The 23,969-nt window shown below is 42.1% G+C and overlaps 1 protein-coding gene across 2 annotated transcripts in view; it reads left to right on the top strand.

The window, feature by feature from the left end:
* Window positions 1–23,969, top strand: part of A2ML1 (alpha-2-macroglobulin like 1) — a 49,154-nt gene that overhangs the window by 11,388 nt on the left and 13,797 nt on the right. For both annotated transcript variants that reach the window (XM_058558843.1, XM_058558842.1), the window contains exons 12-29: window positions 943–1,170; window positions 3,284–3,344; window positions 3,586–3,731; window positions 4,212–4,361; window positions 4,786–4,980; window positions 6,719–6,812; window positions 7,219–7,336; window positions 7,947–8,175; window positions 8,365–8,491; window positions 9,926–10,047; window positions 10,636–10,687; window positions 11,015–11,098; window positions 12,823–12,999; window positions 13,162–13,243; window positions 13,598–13,754; window positions 15,927–16,001; window positions 16,181–16,343; window positions 18,041–18,255. In XM_058558843.1, the coding sequence (XP_058414826.1) occupies window positions 943–1,170; window positions 3,284–3,344; window positions 3,586–3,731; window positions 4,212–4,361; window positions 4,786–4,980; window positions 6,719–6,812; window positions 7,219–7,336; window positions 7,947–8,175; window positions 8,365–8,491; window positions 9,926–10,047; window positions 10,636–10,687; window positions 11,015–11,098; window positions 12,823–12,999; window positions 13,162–13,243; window positions 13,598–13,754; window positions 15,927–16,001; window positions 16,181–16,343; window positions 18,041–18,255 (2,475 nt within the window). The remainder of the gene's footprint in view (window positions 1–942; window positions 1,171–3,283; window positions 3,345–3,585; window positions 3,732–4,211; window positions 4,362–4,785; window positions 4,981–6,718; window positions 6,813–7,218; window positions 7,337–7,946; window positions 8,176–8,364; window positions 8,492–9,925; window positions 10,048–10,635; window positions 10,688–11,014; window positions 11,099–12,822; window positions 13,000–13,161; window positions 13,244–13,597; window positions 13,755–15,926; window positions 16,002–16,180; window positions 16,344–18,040; window positions 18,256–23,969) is intronic.

Below are 23,969 nucleotides of genomic sequence, written 5' to 3'. Positions count from 1 at the left end.
ATAAAAATGGCAAAGAAGTGAACTTTAGATTTTAGATAACTTGTAAGGAGGGCTTGTATTGGTTATGAACTACCACACGATGCTGCTTAACAAACAACTATAAAACTTCAATATTATACAACAGGAAGCATTTATTGCCTGTGCATCTGGGGTGGTCAGGGGGGCAGCTCTGCTGGTCTTGGTGGAGCTCCTTATATGTTTGCAGACCAGCTGGCTGTAGGCTGGTGCTCCCTGTCACTCATGCTCCAGCAAGCTGGCCCAGGTATATTCCCATGGCAGTGAGCAGATGCAACAGCAAAAGTGCGTAGGCTTTTCCAAGCCTCTACTTATCTCCCATATGCTAACATCCCATTCCCAACAGCAAGTCACGTGGTGGGCCCACAGTTAGACTAAAAGGGCACTGTAAGATTACCTGCTAAAGGATGTTGATGCAGGGAAGGATGAAGAATTGGAGCCATTAATGCAACCATTTCAGCTATACTCCTTAAGAAAACACATACTATTTGCATTGTGGCTAATTTAACTATTTCTTTACTCTAGGCATCACTCAATCACTCAGAAATAATCATTTTCAATCTTATTATCCTCTATACCTAGTTTTCTTGTCTCTGAGATATACTTTTTAATTTCTATATAATCTTAGTTATGCTTTTCTATCCCCTAGGTGTCAGTCTGTGAAGATATATCATCCTCAATTTTCCATCACTTAACAACTATAATTCAGCCGTTATTTCACTCCTACATGTACCAAAATGCTGCTGCATATAACCACTATTAATGGATTCCTTAAACATCCTTGGCTGGACCTCTAGTGATATATCCACATGCCATTCTTAGGCAGTGAAGATGTGAGACAGATCTAAGTGAAAATCATAACAAGTACATGGGGTTAATATGGGTGGGGGACATGATAAAAGGACTTTTTTTCTCTCTTTTTCTCAGGGCAGGTTCCAAATGGAATCTTTGGAATATAATCCAGGACGGGTGCATCATTACTACCACAATGCCTACCTTCACGTGCAACCCTTCTACAACACAACTCTCAGCTTCCTTGGCATCCGTCGGCTAAGTGGCATCTTGGAATGTGGCCAGCCCCAGGAAGTGCTGGTGGATTATTACATTGATCCAGCTGATGCGAACCCTGACCAGGAAATCACCTTCTCCTACTATGTGAGACTGGGAATTGAGGATTGGTGAAAGTGTGTCAGGAAGGAAAGGGAATGAGGAGAGTGAACCAGAGAGGGTGGATAGACTGTCTAGACAGAGATATAATACAAGCCACATAGGTAATATCAAAATTTCTAGAAGCCACATTAAAAAAATTAAAAGAAAAGCTGAAACTAATTTTTAAAAATATATTTTATTTAACCTAATATATCCAACATGATCATTTCAACATGAAATCAATATAAAAATTAATAAAATAGATATTTTACATTCTTTGTTTTAGCTGAGGTTCAACTCTTTGAAACTTAAAGTATGTATTTTATTTTAAAGGAGTTTGGGCCGGCCAGTGGCACAAGCAGTTAAGTGCGCGCACTCTGCTTCCGTGGCCCGGGGTTCGCAGGGTCTGATCCCAGGCGCGCACCGACGCACCGCTTGTCAGGCCATGCTGTGGCAGTGTCCCATATAAAGTGGAGGAAGATGGGCACGGATGTTAGCTCAGGGCCAATCTTCCTCAACAACAACAACAACAAAAAGGAGGCTTGGCATCAGATGTTAGCTCAGGGCTGATCTTCCTCACAAAAAAATAAATAAATAAAGGAGTGTGGCTCAGCCAGTTTTGAGGGCTCAGTAGCCGCATGTGGTCAGTGGCTACTATATTGTACAGTGTGGGTATAAAAGACAGGGGCAAATGAAGAATAAAGAGATTGTAAGAAGGAGCCCAGGGAAACTGTGTGAGGAAACAAAAGGAATTAACCAAAAAATGTTGCTGGCCAGGGCTGAAAGGGAGCTGAGTGGGTGAATGGGAGGGAAGGTGTGGAGGTGATGGACCTCAGAATAAATTTCATTCTGTGTTTCATTGGTCAATATTTTTAATAGATGATTTAGAGTTAAAATTAACATTGCTAGCAGCCTTGTTGGGGAAATAAAATCACAATTTGTAGCCTGAAGGAAATGTATAGGGATAAGCAGCTTTACTGGCCACCTTGGTGATAGTGAAGAATTAGACTCATGTAAACCTCAGGTTGATTGGTCCGGAGTCTCTTTATTCCCTTTATCATCCTCTCAAAGTTTCTGAGAGTCTTTCTCTCCCCTGAACCATTCCAGCATCTTCTATCATTCCAGTGTCTTTATCAAGCTAAAACAGTCATCCTGATACAACAGAATAAGGTAGGTAGGTGGAAAATAGTAAGTCAGAGTGATAATGCATGGGCCGGCCCGCGGCTTAGCGTTAAGTGCGTGCGCTCCACTACTGGCGGCCCGGGTTCGGATCCTGGGCACGCACCGACGCACTGCTTCTCCGGACATGCTGAGGCGGCGTCCCACATACAGCAACTAGAAGGATGTGCAGCTGTGACATACAACTATCTACTGGGGCTTGGGGGGATAAATAAATAAATAAATATAAAAAAATAAGAGTGATAATGCAGGCACTGTCTTCAGGACAGAAGTGTGGGGAGGCCTAGGAGAAAACTGGAGTTGGGCTAATCCATGTGGAAGGGCCGAGTGTCAGATGGTGGTCTGAGAAACCGACCGTAGAGCCCTTGATTGGAGTATGAGATGACAGCCTGCTTAGAAACAATTTCAATGAATTTGGTTTCAAGTGAGAGTGAACAGGAAGGGAGAGTTATAAAAGGAGATTGTTTCTCCAGAGAGTCAAATATTGGAAGGACTCAAGGCAGTTTAAGGTACACTCATTTTCATTACATTTCAAATTAAGTGATAACAAAAAAAGGTTGTGAGGATGGATTTTAGGCGACTTTATGTTACAAGGATTATAAGAGAATAAAACCTGGACATATTCAAGAAACAGTGGACAGCTATCTAATGTGAAGAATAGTTTCTATTCTGACTCGCCTCGAGGCAATGATAACCTTTATCTCCTCCCATTCACGCCTGTGGTTCTCAGGCAGACCTCCCACTGGAGGAAGAGTCATCAGGACTGTTGGCAGTGTCCGACATTTGACAAGTAAAAGATGCTCCATGAAGTATTGACCCAGGCTCTGGAACTGTGAAAGGAGACTCTCCTTATGGAGAGATGCAGGGATGCCCCAGAAGCAGAGTCAAGGCTAAACTCACGTATCTTCTGTGCTGTTCATGATTTTTTTCTCTTCTTTAGTTAACAGGGAAAGGAAGTTTGGAGATGGAGGGCCAGAAACACTTGAACTCTAAGAAAAAAGGTAAGTGGTCATGATTCTCTTGGAAGAGACAAGGATATTTTAAACTTCTGGGAAAACAGTTCTCATAAGTAGAAACAATAAGAACAGAACACTAACAATAGCCATAGACGAATAGAAAAATGAGAAGTGACTTGCACACGAGGCCTGCACCTGGCCCAGTGAGAAGTGCAATCATGTGGTTGGACGTCATTGGTAGGTGACTGTGCACTCTCACCCCTGTATATTCCCTCTTCTCTTGCAGGGCTGAAAGGCTCCTTCTCTCTTTCACTGACCTTCAATTCCAGACTAGCTCCTGATCCTTCCCTGGTGATCTATGCCATTTTTCCCAGTGGAGGTGTTATAGCTGACAAAATTCAGTTCTCAGTAGAGCTGTGCTTCGACAATCAGGTAAAACGGCAACTGAGGAGGGTGAAGAAGAGATCTGGGCATAGAGGGAGATCTTGTGTATGCTGGGGTTGGAGATAAGGCAGGGGCAGGGAAATAAGAAGATAATATTGAAGTTGGATGTTGTATTGTGTTTATATCTTTAGTATGTTTTGTTGAAATTTATCTCCTGCTTCTTTTTAAAAAGTCATGCTGGGAAATCACATATATAGCTATTCCAAATATAGCTATTCCATATGTTTTCTTTCTACTTTTTGTCTTTTAAACTTTCTACAACCTTCTACTGTGCTGCTCACTTTTTCTAACTCTATCATAAGACACTGTTCTGAAGGGCTAGACTTTACAAAGGAAGATCAGTACAAAAGTGAAGGAGTGGGCTGGTTACCATGGTTGGGACATATTGGCTGATGATCCAAATTACATTTTTTTTCTCCTCCTCTCCAGGCTGACTTGGTATTCAAGTGGTACTTTTCCCTTCCCCAGGTTTCCCTTGGCTTCTCACCTTCCCAGCAGCTTCCAGGAGCAGATGTGGAGCTACAGCTTCAGGCAGCTCCTCGGTCCCTGTGTGCAGTCCGGGCCGTAGACGAGAGTGTCCTACTACTCAGACCAGAGAAAGAGCTGAGCAACAGCTCTGTGAGTAGTCTGCTAATGGGGTAGGAAGAAGGAGCTGACAAAGACAACTGACTGCTTTAGAATAAGAAATGGATTTCAGGGAATGGGAAAGTCTTAAGGAAATAGTGCACCACCATAAGGTGGTAGAAAAGCTGGTGTGGAAATGAAGGTAGAAATGATGGTATGAGAAAGGCATGGTTAATATGGACATAGAGATAAGGAAAGAAGAGGAAAGAGGAGATGAGGATGATAGATTATGAAAAAGAGTGAGATAAAGGTTAAAAATTTAAAAGTAAGGAAAGGGTTATGATGGACTAGGAAGAATTCTGGAGTAACGAAAAGAAATAATGGGGGAGTAGTGAATTGTGGCACCAGAATCTGAGAGAAGTTTCTCAACTGATTTCGCTGTATCAATAGCTTATTTCCTTTTCCTCTCTTGTCTCAGGTCTATGGGATATTCCCATTTTGGCACGGTTACTACCCTCATCAGGTGGCTGAATATGATGAGTGTCCAGTGTCTGGCCCGTGGGACCTCCCTCAGCCCCTCGTTGGCCCGATGCCTGTGGGGCGTTGGAGCGAGCGTTCCATTATCTGGAGGCCTTGGTTCACTGGAGGCATGGACCTTTTCAGGGTTTTCCAGGTAGATGTTCTTATTCATTTTGTTCTTATAGAAACAATGGTGGTGGGAGGGGGGAAAGAATAGTCCATATCTAAAAAGCAGAGAGACTCATGTGGACACTGACAGCGATAAAATCTTAAAAGAAACTCCTGATATGTAAGGTAGTCTCTCTTAGTCCTTTTGCTTGAAGAAGTTGCCCAGTTGCATTGGAAGAGAATCACCGTGAGAGGATGTACACTTAGTCCTCCTGGATCTGTGGTCCCCAACATTGATTTCCATGGGATCAGTCAAGAAGGGAAAAGAAAAGGTAGACCAGAGGTCTCTTGTCGTTATTATTAAAAATAATTCACCTATTTTATGTGGAAAAGTTTGGGATGCTGTGGCCCAAGTCTGACCAGGAGGTCTCTGAGGTCAGGAACCATGTCTTGTTCACCTTTGTATTCTCTCTAATGCCTCGTCCTTCACAATGCACAGTGTATTTTTGTTGAATTGACTGAGCTGATATGGTCCCTATCCTCAGAAAGTTCAGGGTCTAACTCAAATAATAAGAACACAGTGACTAATATTTAGAAGAAGCATTAAACATGTTTGACAATAAAATAAGTGGAATACCATTCAACCATAAAAAAGAATGAAATCTTGTCATTCTCAACATCATGGATGAGCCTTCAGGGCATTATGCTAAGTGAAATAAGTGAGATGGAGAAAGACAAATACCATATGATCTCACTTACATGTGGAATCTTTTTTTTTTTTTGTGAGGAAGATTGGCCCTGAGCTAACATCTGCCAATCCTCCTCTTTTTTGCTGAGGAAGACTGGCCCTGGGCTAACATCTATGCCCATCTTCCTCCACTTTATATGGGACGCTGCCACAGCATGGCCTGACAAGCGGTGCGTCGGGGCGCACCAGGGATCTGAACCGACGAACCCCGGGCCATTGCAGCGGAGCATGCGCACTTAACTGCCTGCGCCACCAGGCCGGCCTCTATATGTGGAATCTTAAAAAAAAAAAAAAAACAAGCTCGTAGATACAGAGAACAGATTGGTGGTTGCCAGAGGCAGGAGGTGGGAGGTGGGTGAAATGGGTGAAGGTGGTCAAAAGGTACAAACTTCCAGGTATAAAATAAATAAGTCCTGGGGATGTGATGTACAGTGTAGTGCCTACAGTTAATAGTACTGTATTGCATATTTGAAAGTTGCTAAGAGAATAGATCTTAAAAGTCCTCATCACAAGAAAGAAATTTTTTTTTTTTGTGAGGAAGATCAGCCCTGTGCTAACATCTGCCAATCTTCCTCTTTTTTTGCTGAGGAAGACTGACCCTGGGCTAACATCCGTGCCCATCTTCCTCCACTTTATATGAGATGCCGCCACAGTATGGCTTGCCAAGTAGTGCATCAGTGTGCGCCCGGGATCCAAACCAACGAACTCTGGGCCGCCGCAGCGCGTGCACTTAACCGCTTGCGCCACCCAGCCAGCCCTGGGTAACTGGGGTTTTTTTTTGTAACTATGTATGATGTTGGATGTTAACTAGACTTATTGTAGTGATCATACAATGAAATAAGTTTAATTGAAAGCCTTTCACACTAGCAGGAACAAAAGTGAACCAATCTTGGTGGCTGAATATTAGGCACCGGTCTCACGATTAATAGGAAAAGAATGTTTTGGTTCAACTCTTTGAGGGTAGAATTCCTAGGCAATAGCCCTTGCAGTAAAGGGACTTAACACTCCGTTCTCTGGTCTCTTTGGTGCCTGTCAGGATATGGGCCTGAAAATACTGTCCAATGCCAAAATCAAGAAGCCAGTAGATTGCAGATACACGTCTCCAGGATATAGCACTGTAGCGGGAGGAGGTAAGCTACCTCTGTGGCTTGTGAATTCACTGAGATGTTTAGAATCATGGAACTCCGAAGGCTCCCTCTTTGCCTCCCGTTCTTGCATTGAGCCTCTAGCCTTGGAATAATAATGAGTTGTGGGTCATAGATGCAGGCCATTTCCCAAGGATCTCTCCCTCTCTCTGGGCAGGGCTTTTGAAGCCTGAAGTCCTTATCTATTCCTTCCCTGGCCAAACCTCCTTGTCTGTCAATTCCTCCTGAGGGCCTTACGACTAGTCACTTCCTCACGCGTCCTTCCTCCTTGTCTCCAACTGGGTGTTCTCTGCTTTCCTCTGAATTTCTTGCTGATAGTCCCTCTGCCTCAATTTATTTCACAACAGAAGTCTTCTGTTTTCCAAAATTCCCTTATTCTTGGTCTCTTTAGGAAGGGATCATATTCGTCCAATGGCCTTTGAGTCATCCTCTTCATCACTTCCGTCAGAGGATTCTCAGGTCCGCCAGTACTTCCCGGAGACTTGGCTCTGGGATCTGTTTCCTATTGGGTAAGTGATGCCTCAAAGGTACTGCAAGATTATACAATGTGGAGTCAGCAGAGAACTCAGAGTCAGATAATTTCTAATGAATTTAAGTCTCAAGCCAAGAAAGTTTAGTGGGCATATGGAAACTTGTTTCTTTCCCTGAATTCTTAAACAATCATGTACAATCACTCAAAACAAATTCACACATCTTCACATTTACACAGTGCAGACAGTGCATTCTGACTTCAGGTCCACACAAACTTAAAGTCACATATTGATATTAGTTTAGTTCTTGCCCACTGCTTACCTGCTCACTTTGACAAGCCATGAGAACACATATCCTCACCGATTCAGAGGGCATTGGTTTCTCTTTCAGATATGTTTGCACACAGGTGCCCACTCACACATATTCCCACCTCCATACTCAGGCATCCCCCTTCTCCCATATTTGTATATCCTCATTCACTTGAAGATTCACACTCTGAGATTCGCATGTTCCTCCAGTTCAGTTGCCTCTGCTTTTCCCCCCACGCAGAACAAAATAACTCAGTTCTGTAGATGAATTTGTAGCTTAATTCCCAAATGCTCTCCTTCTCCTGCTGTCTGCCTCACCTGGGTTCTTGTGTTCTCACAGTAACTCAGGGAAGGAGGCTGTCCATGTCACGGTTCCTGATACCATCACTGAGTGGAAAGCCATGACTTTTTGCACCTCCCAGTCCAGCGGCTTTGGTCTTTCACCCACTGTTGGACTGACTGCTTTCAAGCCATTCTTTGTTGATCTGACTCTCCCTTATTCAGTAGTTCGTGGAGAATCCTTTCGTCTTACTGCCACCATCTTCAATTATCTAAAGAATTGCATCAGGGTAAGAGCTGGGGATACAGGAAGCAGGTGTCAGCCCTGGAACCACACCCCGTCCATAAGTTTGTCCCTAAAATGGAAGCATACTAGTTTTCCTGGGGAAAGGAAAGGGGGATCTACCTCCAAATTTTCCTAAGCCTTTGTGTGCTATCTCCTTTACTCACACCCTTTATCTTTTAAACATCCTCTTCAGGTTCAGACTCACCTGGCTAAATCAGATGAGTACCGGGTAGAATCATGGACAGATTCTCAGGCCTCCAGCTGTCTCTGTGCTGATGAAGCAAAAACTTATCACTGGAATATCACAGCTATCAAATTGGGTAAGAGCAGGAAGTGGTAGATGGGCAAGGAAAGCACAGAGAAAAAACTCAGTGACTGAAAACTCTACCCTTTCCTCTACTGCATTTGCTTTGTTTCTTCTTTCTTCTTCTTCTTTTTTTTTTGTGAGAAAGATTAGCCCTGAGCTAACATCTGTTGTCAATCTTTCTCTTTTTGCCGAGGAAGATTGGCCCTGGGCTAACATCCATGCCCATCTTCCTCTACTTTATATGGCACACCGCCACAGCATTACTTGATAAGTGGTGCGTCGGTCTGCACCCGGGATCCGAACCTGCGAAATCCAGCCCACTGAAGTGGAGCGTGCGCACTTAACCGCTACGCCACCAGGCCGGCCCCTTCTTTCCTCTTCTTTTTATTTGCCTCTATTTTCCCCCCTCCTAAGTCTATGTTATAAATAAATAAGCAAATACTCTGATAGATGACCAAAAAATTATCCAAACTGGACGATTTTGAGCTTCAAAGGGGGAGCTTTTTATATTTCTGCCAGGCCAAGGGATATATGGTCATGTTACTAATCCAGCGCTTACTATGGGCCAGGCACTATCTAACTGCTCTACGTGTATTAACTCATTTAATCATCACAATAACTCTATGAGATGTTGTTTGCTCTTGGATTAAATCCTTGCAACTCAAAGTACGGTCTTCGGATATATTAGTTATCTACTGCTGCCTAATAAATTACTCTAAAACTTAGCAGCTTAAAAGAACTATCATTTATTATGACACAGTTTCTGTGGGTCAGTAATCTAGGTGCAGCTTAGCTGGGTGTCTCTGGCTCAAGGTCTCTCAAGTTTCAGTCAAGCTTCAGCCAGGGCTGTGTTCTCATCTGGAGACTTGACTAGGAGAGGATCCACTTCTAAGCTCCTTCCAAAGCCTCTGTTCCTCACAGGGTGTTAGACTGAGGCTGCAGTTCTTGGCCTCAGCTGTTGGCTATGGCCTCTTTCCACTGGGCTGCCTCATGACATGACAGCTGGCTTCCTCCAGAGTAAGGGGTTCAAGAGAAAGAGTGCACCCGAGACAGAGGTTGCAGCCTTTTTTATAACCTAATTTCAGAAATGACATCTCATTACTTCTGCCCTGTCCTCTTCCTTAGAAGCGAGTCACTAAATCCAGCCCCCACTCAATGAGAGGGGATTACACAACAGTATAAATATCAGGATGCAGAGATCACTGGGGGCCCTTAGAGGCTGCCTGCCACACTGGACCAGCATCATTGACATCACCTGGAAGTTTGTTAGAACAGTGAACTATAGGCCCCACCCCAGGTCTGCTGAATCAGAGTTTGTAGTGGAACAAGATCTGCAGGTGATTTGTATGCCATTAAGTTTAAGAAGCACTGGTCTGGATGGAAAGAGACCTCATTGGTACCTCTGGCAATAGGCCTAATGCCTTCCTTTCTTCTTCTTTCTTCTCAGGTCATGTAAACTTTACTATTAGCACTAAGATTCTGGACAGCAGTGAACTCTGTGGGGGCCAGAAGGGGTTTGTTCCAGAAAAGGGCCGGAGCGACACACTCATCAAACCAGTTCTGGTCAAGGTGAGTTTTGTGCAGGCCTAGCTTCAGAGGCAGAGAAAGCAACCAACCCAGAGATGTTTAGTGTGTGTCTAACCATACCAGTGAGTCTCTCATAGCAGTCTTACTCCAACTTTAATCAGGTTTCTCACCTTTCTCGTTCCCTGGCCCCTTTCTGCCCTTGACTATTTGCTTAACCCATACTGATGGTTATGGTTATGTGAAAGTGCCTAATACAGTGCCTGGTACTTTGTAGATACTCAATGAATGTTAGTTTCTTTTATTACAATCCCTGACGTCACCATTAGCTGCTTTTTTATCCCATCATGAACCCCATTGTCAATCCTGCATCTTTGAAGTTTCCTAAACTTGTCCTTAGCTCTAGACCTTGCCCAGAAAGAATTTTGCTGAAACGCCCATCCCTGGATTGAAATGGAGTCCTCTTGAGCTTCAAAGAGAAGCTCTGTTCTCTCCAGCTCTGAGAGAAACACTGGGGGCACAGGGAGGGCCTCTTCTCCCCATCTCCCTCCCTCTTCCTATTTCTTCGGTGCCACCTGCCCTGACATTCTCATCTTCATTGTTTTCACCCATCCATGTCTCTCTTCATGTCAGCCTGAAGGAGTCCTTGTGGAGAAGACACACAGCTCATTGCTGTGCCCAAAAGGTGGGTGAATACAGAGAGGGGTTGGTAGTGAGGATTCCCTTAGGTAACAGGAAGCATATACAGGACAAGAAGGGATAGGAGAGTCTAGGGGTGCCATCCCTAATGGGGCCAATTAGCTGGGAGAGAGGATGTAAAAGAGAAAATGTACAACAATTATGGCTCTCTTTGAAATTTATTTTCAGCAAAGATCTCTATGAATAGGTTAAAGAAAATCTGCCTCCATCCCACAAAAAGCACTGGGTACAGAAAACCCTGGATCATGGAAAGTTTTTCTATGGTTTGGGCTTGAGAACTCCACTATTTTCACCTTTTCTCTGCCTCTCACAGGAAAAGTGGCCTCAGAATCCATCACCCTGGAGCTCCCTGTGGATGTTGTTCCTGATTCATCCAAGGCTTATGTTACTATTCTGGGTAAGCAGCTGGAGATTCTTGGCTCAAAAAGGAAAACTGGGGGCCGGTCCCATGGTGTAGCGGTTAAGTGCGTGCGCTCCGCCGCTGGCGGCCCAGGTTCGGATCCCGGGCGCGCACCAATGCACTGCTTGTCAGGCCATGCTGTGGCGGCATCCCATATAAAGTAGAGGAAGATGGGCACGGATGTTAGCCCAGGGCCAGTCTTCCTTAGCAAAAAAAGAGGAGGATTGGCATGGAGGTTAGCTCAGGGCTGATCTTCCTCACCAAAAAAAAAAAAAAAAAAAAGGAAAGAAAAAAACAAAAAAAGGAAAACTGGGGTGGGAGGCTGTCAAGGTGTGGAGTGGGGTGGGGCATGTGGACCTATCTGAAGGAAGGTGAGGTAGATTAGAAGTGATGAAGGATCAAGAGCTTGTTTTATATAGTGGGAAAATACAGCCTGTAGGTGACAGTACAGATGGGATTGGACAGACTATGCTCAAGTTAAAAACAGAAAGGAGTCTGGGCAGGAGGAAGGTAAAGGTCATTGAAGCTTGATATGTATTTAGGTTTAGGTGGTCTAAAAGCTGGGTGGAGGGGAGACAAAATGTTTGCAGCAACCATTTAAAAAATGAGGAATTTATCTATTTGAGTATAGTTTGGGGAAGATTCAACAGTATAGACATGGGCAGGATACTTCACTCCTTTGGGCAAGGAGGGAATGAGTAGAAAAGGGTGAGTTTGAAAAGCATATCAAACTGGGTTAGGATCCCAGTTCTGCCATCTAGGAGCCATGTGACCTTGAATAAGTTAGTGAACAGTTCTGCGCCTTCTTTTTCCTCCTGTAAGACAGTGATAATAGCCTATCTCTCAGAATTGGTGTAAAGATTAAATATAATATAAAGTTCCCAGCACAATATCTGGCATATAGTAAGAGCCCTATAAGTGTTAGATTCTTTCTTCAGTCTTACGCCCTACCAAGATCCCTCCCAGGTTAAAATTTCTTTGTTTTGACTGTATTTGATTCATATCTCTAGTATAGTACTCCTCTTATTGTATCATAGCTCACCATCCGTGTCTATCTTCCACACTGCATTGTGAGCTCCTTGAGGACAAGGGCCATGTCTTTTTCATGTCTGTTCCTAGTACAGTTCCTGCAACGTAGTTGACATTCAGTGCATATTTATACATTTGAATTGAACTCCATGACTAAAATGCAGATGTTCATGAGTCACTTATGTCAGGCTGACTGGCTTATGAAGTATATGGAGGGGTCAGTAGATATAACTTGGAAACGGGCATCAGGATTGTGTGTGTTTGAGGCGCCTTGGTGATTTGGAGGGTGATGTATTTTCATGCAGTGGAGGAACTTAGAGATTGAGTTTAAGCATCGTAGGTTTTCTTATATCACTCATCAGCTCCAGTGACATGTCTTCTTAAAGTCCTGAACTCCCTTAGGTGGCATATGTACTTTGCTGTGTACTCCAGCACCTGTACCTACCCAATATTATAGGACTACATTTTAATTGTTTATAATGAATTATAATTGTAATGTATTGTAACTGTTTGCCCCTCTGACTATGAGTTCTTTGAGGTAGAGACTGTGTTTGACTTGCTGTTGTCTCCTAGGCCACAAAGTAGGTAGTCACTAAGTTATAGCTAATACATGTTTGTTAAATGAATGATAATAACTCTTAAGGGATCCTTCTTCTACTATCACCTTTTTTCTCTCTCCTTTTGGATCCCAGGAGACATCATGGGCACAGCCCTGCAGAACCTAGACAATTTGGTGCAGATGCCAAGTGGCTGTGGGGAGCAGAACATGGTCTTGTTTGCTCCCATCATCTATGTCTTGCAGTACCTGGAGAAGTCAGGGCTGCTGACTGAGGAAATCAGGTCTCGGGCAGTGGGTTTCCTGCAGATAGGTGAGTTGGTTCTATCTTTCTTCTTAAACACCTTCTCTAGGGCCTATGATAGGTTAATAAGATACAGGGACATTCCCCCCTAAAGTGTCCCGCATCCTTGAAAGCCATGCGAGTGTATTTTGAAGTTGTCACTGTGATCTAAAACCACATCTGGCTTCCCAGGGTACCAGAAGGAGCTAATGTACAAACACAGCAATGGCTCATACAGTGCCTTTGGAGAGACGGATGGAAATGGAAACACATGGTAATATTGCCCAAATCCCAAAGAGTTCTGTACTCCAGAGCACAATTCTGAACCCTATGGAATTATTCCTCTACCTATCCCCTTAACCCCATTCCTTCTTGCACTCTATCCTCTTTAATACTGTTTATTTGAGCCTCATGTACGGTCAAGCCCCTCACCCTTCTCCCTAACCTTGTGCCTCCCCAGTTCTTGTCCCCATTAATGCCTATTAATACCTCCCTTCTCCAGGCCTCATATGGCATTATATTTCCTCAACTCCCCTTCTGGAACCACACACCAGAATAAGCTATAGAACTAGTGCACCCTCACCTGGAAATCCCCCTTCATGCCACATTTCCCTCTTTACCCATATAGGCTGACAGCCTTTGTCACCAAATGCTTTGGCCAAGCTCGGGAATTCATCTTCATTGATGACAAGAACATCCAAGATGCGCTCAAGTGGATGGCGGGAAACCAGCTCCCCAGTGGCTGCTATGCCAACGTGGGAAGGCTCCTTCACACAGCTATGAAGGTGCGGATCTGCCCAGGGGCCTGCAGCCCACCACTGCGTCTGGGAGGAATTTGTTCCTCTGACTGAGCAGAATCAAAAGAGCAGTGGCCTGGGAGTTGGTATTATTCAGGTCTCAGCCCTGGCTCTGGGTGACCTTGGTCGATATGCTTTCCTGGCCTGAGCTTCGGCTTCCATGTCTGTTAAATGAGAATATGTACTAGAACATGGTTCTCAAAGTGTGGTCCCCAGATCAGCAGCATCACCGTCTCCTGAAGTGATGGTGAAATGCAAATTCCAGCCCCCACCCAGATCTTCTCTGAGAAACTCTGGGGGTGTGGGTCAGCAATTTACATTTTAACAAGCCCTGTGGGTGATTCTAGTACTTGCTAAAGTTAGAGAACAACTGGACTAGAAGATCTCTGAGCCTTTTATATCTCTCTAAATCTGAAGCAAAGCTCTTTGCTCTGGTGGGGACTAATAGGCCGCCCAGTCTCTTTTGCAAGGGATCTACTCTCTGCCAGGCACTTTGTTTATTTGATATTATTTAGTGTTTACAGCAAATCAATGACCAAGGTACTGGTATACCATTATTAATGCTATTTTACAGATGAAGAAACTAAGGTGCAGAGATTAAGTAAATTACCCAAGGTGAGTGCTAGTGAGTGGTAGGGCTGTAATTTGAATCACAGTGGTTGGACTCCAGAGGCACTGCTCTCGCCCGTTCACTGCGTGACCTGAACCCCCCAAACAGAGGTGAGATGTTGATGCTGCAGGATAACTGGTTCAGTTCAGAACACACTCAGTGAAAGAAAGATTCATGACAACTTTCCTAGGGAAATCGTTTACATTGCTAGTCCAGGGCCTGAATTAAAAATCTCGAGCATTGAAAAGACAACCTCTGTATAAGATTCATTCGTATTCCTTATGCAGAATCTTGGCAGCGCCCCCAAGTCTTTCTCTTCTCCTTTCACTGTGTGAAATATACCTAGGAGTAGTACAAGCCGGGACTTGACTAGAACAAGATCCCAGAGGTTTTTCCTCCTCCTTTCTTACCAGAGCCAGCCAGTCTATTAAGAAACCCCTCACTTATGTAGTCAAGCTTAGTGGTTTGGCTTAGGAGCTCCAGAGTAAAACTCCCTGGGTTCGCATCCCAGTCCTGCTGCTTATTAGCTGTGTAATTTTGAACAAACTATTTAACCTTTTAAAGTGTTTGTTCTTGGGCCGGCCCCGTGGCTTAGCGGTTAAGTGTGCGCATTCCACTGCTGGCGGCCCGGGTTTGGATCCCAGATGCGCACCGACACACCGCTTCTCCGGCCATGCTGAGGCTGCGTCCCACATACAGCAACTAGAAGGATGTGCAGCTATGACATACAACTATCTACTGGGGCTTTGGGGGAAAAATAAATAAAAAAAAAATTAAAAAAAAATAAAGTGTTTGTTCTCTTACCTATAGAATGGGGGTAATAGTTTATTTATTTATTTTTTTAAATTAATTAATTTATTTTTTCCCCCAAAGCCCCAGTTGATAGTTGTATGTCATAGCTGCACATCCTTCCAGTTGCTGTATGTGGGACACGGCCTTAGCATGGCCAGACAAGTGGTGCGTCGGTGCGCACCCGGGATCCAAACCCCGGGCCACCAGCAGCGGAGTGCACGCACTTAACCACTAAGCCATGGGGCCAGCCCTAGGGTAATAGTTTAGATTTAAAACTTGCTAATATCTTTCCATGAAATGCGTTAAACAGTGAAGGTGTCATCTAATCTCGCCTGGAGAAGAGGCTGGGCTTTGTGCTACTTTAGGGGACATCCATTTGAGGAGGCTCAGATTTAGTAAGAATATGAGAATAAGAGATTCTTTCCTCATTCCCCACTCCCTTTTTTTTTTTTTTTTTTTTAACCTTTCACTCTTCCTAACCCCTTCTCTTGGGTTTCCTAAATACCCACTCAGAGCTGAAGACCTCATGTTACCTCTTGCAGGCTACTGTTTAAGGCTGTGCAGTTATTGAAGTCCAGCCAGGTCTCCCCTTATTGTGTGTCCAGGAGGCTTGGGGCTGCAGACAGCCTGTGGAAAGGAGCACTTTTTCTTTTTTTAATAATTCATCCATGCAGATGGGACAGTTTTTTGCAATTTGCACACAATTCTTGCATGTGCTGGTGGCTGCCCTGACTTACTGTCTCCGTGCTTCCTTCTAGGGCGGTGTTGATGATGAGACCTCCTTGACTGCATACATCATAGCTGCATTGCTGGAAATGGGAAAGACCACAGATGTGAGTTTCTCTAGCTCCTCCTCTTTATACTCTTCTTATCATGCCTATTTCTAGAAAAATTCACCTAATTTTGTCTTTATTCAGGCTTTTAAACTCAAAGAGGGTATGATGATTTTCTTATTACTTCCCATTTTACCAGGAATGCCTTATAAATTCTGTTCTTCATCTTTACGTTTTAGGACCCAATGGTGAGTCAGGGTCTGCAGTGTCTCAAGAATTCAGTTTCCTCCACTACCAACCTCTACACACAGGCCCTACTAGCTTACACTTTCTCTCTGGCTGGGGAAATGGAGATCAGAAACATTCTTCTTGAAAAGTTAGATCACCAGGCTATTATCTCAGGTATGTTGGCCATGTTAGGAGTTTTTTGAAATTGAAATATGCTGTAAGTTATCTGTAATTTTCCCTCGTCTCCATAGTCCCACATATATTCAGTTCTAGGATTCATTTTTTTTTTTTTTTTTGTGAGGAAGATCAGCCCTGAGCTAACATCCATGCCAATCCACCTCTTTTTTTCGCTAAGGAAGACTGGCCCTGGGCTAACATCCATGCCCATCCTCCTCCACTGTATATGGGACGCCGCCACAGCATGGCTTGCCAAGCGGTGCATTGGTCTGCGCCCGGGGTCTGAACCCAGGCCGCCAGCAGCAGAGCGCGCGCACTTAACCGCTACGCCACCGGGCCGGCACCTCTAGGATTCATTTTAATAAAAGTTGTGGGGCCGGCCCGGTGGCGCAAGCGGTTAAGTGCGCGTGCTCTGCTGCGGCGGCCGGGGTCGCCAGTTCAGATCCCGGGCGTGCACAGGCGCACCGCTTGGCAAGCCATGCTGTGGTGGCGTCCCATATAAAGTGGAGAAAGATGGGCATGGATGTTAGCCCACGGCCGGTCTTCCTCAGCAAAAAGAGGAGGATTAGCAGATGTTAGCTCAGGGCTGATCTTCCCCACAAAAAAAAAAAGTTGTGAAGTCATAAAATCATTGTTGAGAGTTTTATAGGAAAGCCCATGTAAGTCCTCAAAGGCATTGTTATACTTTTAACATGAAGAGAAAATAGATGATAGAAACTAGTCAGAAACCTTATTGACATAGTGGAATCACCCTTTTGCAGGTACTTAACAATTCTTTGGTGTAAGATCACTGAGATTGTTGGGATAAGACTTAAACTTAGAGATTTCTCAAGGTCCTTTTAAGACTTTGAATGCATTGAGAATAATATTTGATGTTCCAACAGATATTGTAAATAAAATATTAATGCATTTTATTTATCTAGCTGTGTATTTAAAATTATACTTCCAGGCAGAAATTTAATCTCTGCTTTCATTTATACGAATGTCCTTGCTGAATTGTCCTCTCATGTGGGCTCTGGGTAGTTTTTGGCCTGTGTATAAGCAACTCTAATCATGGAATGGGTTATTTATTTGTTATCTCTAAACATGTATTTAATTAGACTTCTAGCTTCTACTCTTTTCATTTCCATTTGTTCTTCTTTATCTTCAAGTTATCTGTCATCTTGGCTGTCTTAGAGTTTTGATTTGGTCTCATATTCTATTTGCTCACCCTCATTAGCATTTCTTCTATGGTTTCTTACAGTTCTTTTGTGTGTTCTGACATTTTAATTCTTTGTAAAATGTTAAACCTTTGATTAAGTAAAATAAATGCTGAAAACTAATAAAATTCTATAAGCCCAAAAAATGTCCCCAAACACATATGATTCTTATAAGAAGTTTCTCTTACCTATCACCATTAGCATTAGCGTTTATAAATTAACAAGGGTGGTTGTCATATAATTGCTGAAGGCATTTATTGATGCCCCCAGCTTTACCTTGGGGAATTATGTGTGGTTGTGTACACACACGCACGCACACATCCCTGCATATACATTATGGCCAGTAAATTAGAAGATTCTGAGAAATATGTTTTTCTAACTCACGATTAGTTTTCGGTTGGTGCTTTCTGCTCTTTAAGATGCAGCATCTACAAAGTGAATATGGGAAAGTCATTTCCTTCCAAGACCTTCCGAATTGTGCCTCTTTCTTCATAGGAGAGTCCATTCACTGGAGCCAGAAACCTACTCCATCATCGAATGCCAGCCCTTGGTCTGCGCCTCAGGCATTGGATGTGGAACTTACGGCGTATGCATTGTTGGCCTGGCTTAGCAAGTCCAGCCTAACTCAAAAGGAGATTGCCAAGGCCACTGGCATAGTGGCTTGGTTGACCAAGCAACGCAATGCATATGGGGGCTTCTCTTCCACTCAGGTAAATAGCCTGCTCTCTTACTGCCACTTATTGGGTAGGATTAGATCCTGTGTAGAGATAGAGGGAAAACCTTGCCCTCTAGGTTCAGGAACTTACAATTCCATATATATATAGAAAAAGTATGTGAAAAATATATAGAAGGACTCATAAAATTGGGTCATATGAGCACATAAATAGTACTATATGCATGTAATGTTCTTTCTTTATAGAGTATGAAACATCATGAGATCCATGTTTTATATGTAAAGAAGATATATATAGTTATGGCTAAATTTATACGTTAACAAATTAGAAAGCCAATTTGGGATCTGTAAGCATAAAAGCAAGATTTTATGGCATATCTCCTTCTATTGTTGCAGGTATTGGAAAGCTAGTAAGGTATAGTTTTTACTCTAAAAAAGTTTACAATCTTGAAGGAAAGCTAGGAAAAATTCTAAATATTACAAAGTAGGATCTTATTATATAACATAAGAAAGATACAAAAGGTACAAAATGTTAAATTTCAGAAGGGAGAGAGAGCTTGTCATGAGCTTAAGGGATAAGAAAAGTCTTCACAGGGGAATGGCATTTGAGGTAGATCTAAAAGAATACGTAAAATTTTGGTAGGCAGCTATTAAAAGGAAGGGGAAATGGTGTGAGTAGAGACACCCATTTGCAAAAGTATAGAATGGCTTTTGGGAAAACTGGTATAGTTAAAGCATAATGAGACTTGAGTTGGAAAGGTAGGTTCATATTATGAAGGGCCTTGCATATCAGACTCAAGTTTTTGACTAATTCTGAGGAGCTATTAATTTTTTTTAACTTTGTTTCAGAAAGCTTAATCTGTCATGTGGTGTATGGGGTGATTCAGAGGAGGGAGACACTGGATTTGAAGAGATCAGACTATTTCATTTGTCTGGGTTAGGAGTAATGAGAAATTGAATTAGTGGGGTGGCAGGAGGGAAATAAAGGGGTAGAATTGTATGATAAATTCAAATAATATCATAAAAATTATCCTAGATGATCACAAAGAGAGGAGTCATTAATTAATTTGTTCTGCAAATACTATTAAATACCTACCATGTCCAAGTCACTGAGGATACAGAAGTAAACAAACATATTTCTTGTCCTCATAGAGATTATATTCTGACTTGTTGAAATTAGGGTCAGTTTCACTGGGGATGTAACACATAAATTAGACCTGGAAGAGTGAACAGATTTTTTGTTGTTATATACAAATATATATCTCAACTGAGTGGTTGATTCAAAATAGTTAAGTGGATCCAACCTGAGCTTTTCCATAGCTGGTCAACGTAAATAATCAATGCCATCTACCTAATAGTCCTTCCGTGAAAATTAGTTATGATCTTAGTGGTGATAATATGGTGAAATGACCTTACGGTCATATCCCTCTACATAAGAGTAAAGTAGACAATAGTAATTTTTTTTTCTTTTTTTTTTTTCTCTTTTTATTGTGAAATTTTTGTTGTACATTATTGTTTATCAGTCACCATGTAAGTGTATCCCTCCACCCCTTGTGCCCACCCCCCAACCCCCTAGCCCCTGGTAACCACCAAACAGTTCTATCTGTCCGTGTGTTGGTTTATCTTCCACATATGAGTGAAATCATGTACTGTTTCTGGCTTATTTCACTTAACATAATACCCTCCAGGTCCATCCATGTTGTTGCAAATGGGACGATTTTGTCTTTTTTTTTATGGCTGAGTAGTATTCCATGGTATATATATACCACACCTTCTTTATCCAATCAGTCAAGGGACACTTGGGTTGCTTCCATGTCTTGGCTATAGTGAATAATGCTGTGATGAACATAGGGGTGCATAAGCCTCTTTGGATTGTGGATTTCAGGTTCATTGGGTAGATACCCAGTAGTGGGATAGCTGGATCATAAGGTATTTCTATTTTTAATTTTTTGAGAAATCTCCACACTGTTTTCCATAGAGGCTGTACCAGTTTGCATTCCCACCAGCAGTGGATTAGGGTTCCCATTTCTCCACAGCCTCTCCAGCATTTGTTGGTTTTTGTCTTGGTGATTATAGCCATTCTAATGGGTGTAAGATGATATCTTAGTGTGGTTTTGATTTGCATTTCCCTGATGATTAGTGATGTTGAGCATCTTTTCATGTGCCTATTGGCCATCTGTATATCTTCTTTGGAGAAATGTCTGTTCATTGCCTCTGCCCATTTTTTGACTGGGTTGTTTGTTTTTTTGTTATTCAGTTCTGTGAGTTCTTTATATATTATGGAGGTTAATCCCTTGTCAGATATATGGTTTGCAAATATTTTTTCCCAGCTGGTGGGTTCCCTATTCATTTTGATCCTGGTTTCACTTGCCTTATAGAAGCTCTTTAATCTGATGAAGTCCCATTTGTTTATTTTTTCTTTTGTTTCCCTTGTCTGAGTAGACATGGAATTCAAAAAGATCCCTTTATGGCTGATGACGTGTAGTGTACTACCTATATTTTCCTCCAGGAGTTTTATAGTTTCAGGTCTCACCTTCAGGTCTTTGATCCATTTTGAGTTAATTTTTGTGTATGGTGAAAGAAGATGGTCTACTTTCATTCTTTTGCAAGTGGCTGTCCAGTTTTCCCAGCACCATTTATTGAAGAGAATTTCCTTTCTCCACTGTATGTCCTTAGCTCCTTTGTCAAAGATTAGCTGCCCATAGATATGAGGTTTTATTTCTGGACTTTCAATTCTGTTCCATTGATCTGTGTGTCTGTTTTTGTACCAGTACCATGCTGTTTTACTTACTATCGCTTTGTAGTATGTTTTGAAGTCAGGGATTGTGATGCCTCCAGCCTTGTTCTTCTTTTTCAGGATTTCTTTAGCTATACAAGGTCTTTTGTTGCCCCATATGAATGCTAGTATTCTTTGTTCTATTTCTGTGACGAATGTCCTTAGGATTCTGATTGGGATTGCACTGAATCTGTAGATTGCTTTAGGTAGTATGGACATTTTATTTTATTTTATTTTATTTATTTATTTTTTTAAACTTTATTTTTCCCCCCAAATCCCCAGTAGATAGTTGCATGTCATAGCTGCACATCCTTCTAGTTGCTGCATGTGGGACTCGGCCTCAGCATGGCTGGAGAAGCGGTGTGTTGGTGCGCCCCCGGGATCTGAACCCAGGCCGCCAGCAGCCCAGCAGCGGAGCGCACGCACTTAACCACTAAGCCACGGGGCCGGCCCTGGACATTTTAACAATGTTTATTCTTCTAATCCAAGTGCATGGAATCTTTTTCCATTTCTTTATGTCATCATTGATTTCACTCAGTAATGTCTTAGAGTTTTCATTGTATAGATCTTTCACTTCCTTGGTTAAATTTACTCCTAGATATTTTATTCTTTTTCTTGCAATTGTAAATGGGATTGTCTTCTTGAGTTCTCTTTCTGTTAGTTTGTTGTTGGTGTATAGAAATGCAACTGATTTCTGTAAGTTGATTTTGTACCCTGCCATTTGGCTGTAGTTGTTGATTATTTCTAATAGTTTTCCAATGGATTATTTAGGATTTTCTATATATAAGATCATGTCATCTGCAAGCAGCGAGGGTTTCACTTATTCATTGCCTATTTGGATTCCTTTTTCTTGCCTAATTGCTCTGGCCAGAACCTCCAGTACTGTGTTGAATAAGAGTGGAGAGAGTGGGCATCCTTGTCTTGTCCCTGTTTTCAGATGGATGGCTTTTAGTTTTTCCCCATTGAGTATGATGTTGGCTGTGGGTTTGTCATATATGGCCTTTATTATGTTAAGGTACTTTCCTTCTATACCCATTTTGTTGAGAGTTTTTATCATAAATGGATGTTGGATCTTGTCAAAAGCCTTCTCTGCATCTATTGAGATGATCATATGGTTTTTATTCCTAGTTTTGTTAATGTGGTGTATCACATTGATTGATTTGCGGATGTTGAACCATCACTGCGTCCCTGGTATAAATCCCACTTGATCATGGTGTGTGATCTTTTTAATGTATTGCTGTATTCGGTTTGCCAATATTTTGTTGAGGATTTTTGCATCTATGTTCATCAGGAATATTGGTCTGTAGTTTTCCTTCTTAGTATTGTCTTTGCCTGGCTTTGGTATCGGTGATGTTGGCCTCATAAAACGTGTTGGGAAGTGGTCCATCTTCCTCTATTTTTTGGAATAGTTTGAGAAGGATAGGTATTAAGTCTTCTTGGAATGTTTGGTAAAATTCTCCAGAAAAGCCATCTGGTCCTGGACTTTTATTTTTTGGGAGGTTTTTGATTACTGTTTCAATCTCTTTACTTGTGATTCCTCTATTCATGTTCTCTATTTCTTCTTGATTCAGTTTTGGAGGTTGTATGAATCTAGGAATTTATCCATTTCTTCTAGATTGTCCAATTTGTTGGCATATAGTTTTTCATAGTATTCTCTTATAATCTTTTGTATTTTTGTGGTATCTATTGTAATTTCTCCTTTTTCATTTCTAATTTTATTTATTTGAGCCTTCTCTCTTTTTTTCTTGGTGAGTCTGGCTAAGGGTTTTTCAATTTTGTTTCTCTTCTCAAAGAACCAGCTCTTTGTTTCATTGATCCTTTCTACTGTTTTTTTAATTTCATTTTCATTTATTTCTGCTCTGATTTTTATTATTTCCCACCTTCTGCTGACTTTAGACTTTGTTTGTTCTTCTTTTTCTAATTCTGTTAGGTGTAATTTGAGGTTGCTTATTTGGGCTTTTTGTTGTTTGTTAAGGTGGGCCTGTATTGCTATGAGTTTCTCTCTCAGGACCACTTTTGCTGCAGCCCATATGAGTTGGTACGGTGTATTTTCATTTTCACTTGTCTCCAGATATGCTTTGATTTCTCCTTTAATTTCATCGATGATCCATTGGTTGTTTAGTAGCATGTTGTTGAGTCTCCACAGCTTTGTCACTTTCCTGGTTTTCTCCTTGTAGTTGATTTCTAACTTCATGGCATTATGGTCTGAAAAGATGCTTGTTATGATTTCAGTCTTCTTAAATTTATGTAAGCATGCCTTGTTTCCCAACATATGGTCTATTCTTGAGAATGTTCCATGCACGCTTGAGAAGTGTTTGGATGGAGTGCTCTGTATATGTCTATTAAGTCCATCTCATCTAGTTTTTTGTTTAGGTCCATTATTTCCTTATTTATTTTCTGTCTGGATGATCTGTCCATTGATGAGAGTGGGGTGTTAAGATCCTCTACTACTATTGTGGTGTTGTTAATATCTCCTTTTAGGTTTGTTAATAGTTGCTTTATGTACCTTGGTGCTCCTGTATTGGGTGCATATATATTTAAAAGTGATTTGTCTTCCTGATGGAGTGTCCCTTTTATCATTATATATTGCCCCTCTTTGTCTCTCATTACCTGTTTTATCTTGAAGTCAACTTTGTCTGATATAAGTATGGCAACACCTGCTTTCTTTGGTTTGCCATTAACTTGGAGTATTTTCTTCCATCCTTTCTCTCTGAGCCTGTGTTTGTCTTTAGAGCTGAGATGTGTTTCCTGGAGGCAGCATATTGTTGGGTCTTGTTTTTTAATCCATCCCACCAGTCTGTGTCTTTTGATTGGAGAGTTCAGTCCATTTACATTTAGGGTAATTATTGATATATGGGGGCTTGTTGTTGTTATTTTATCGCTCTTTTTATGGTTCTTTTGCATTTCATTTGTTTCTCGTCCGGTGTGTTTTGGACTACCAATTTAGTTTGGTAGTTCTGTATGGGGTTACTCTT

The sequence above is a fragment of the Diceros bicornis genome, chromosome 17 (genome assembly GCF_020826845.1).
Source record: "Diceros bicornis minor isolate mBicDic1 chromosome 17, mDicBic1.mat.cur, whole genome shotgun sequence".
Classification (NCBI taxonomy): Eukaryota; Metazoa; Chordata; class Mammalia; order Perissodactyla; family Rhinocerotidae; genus Diceros; species Diceros bicornis.
The sequence above is the reverse complement of the archived record's forward strand: the minus strand, read 5'-3'. Positions and strand labels throughout refer to the sequence as shown.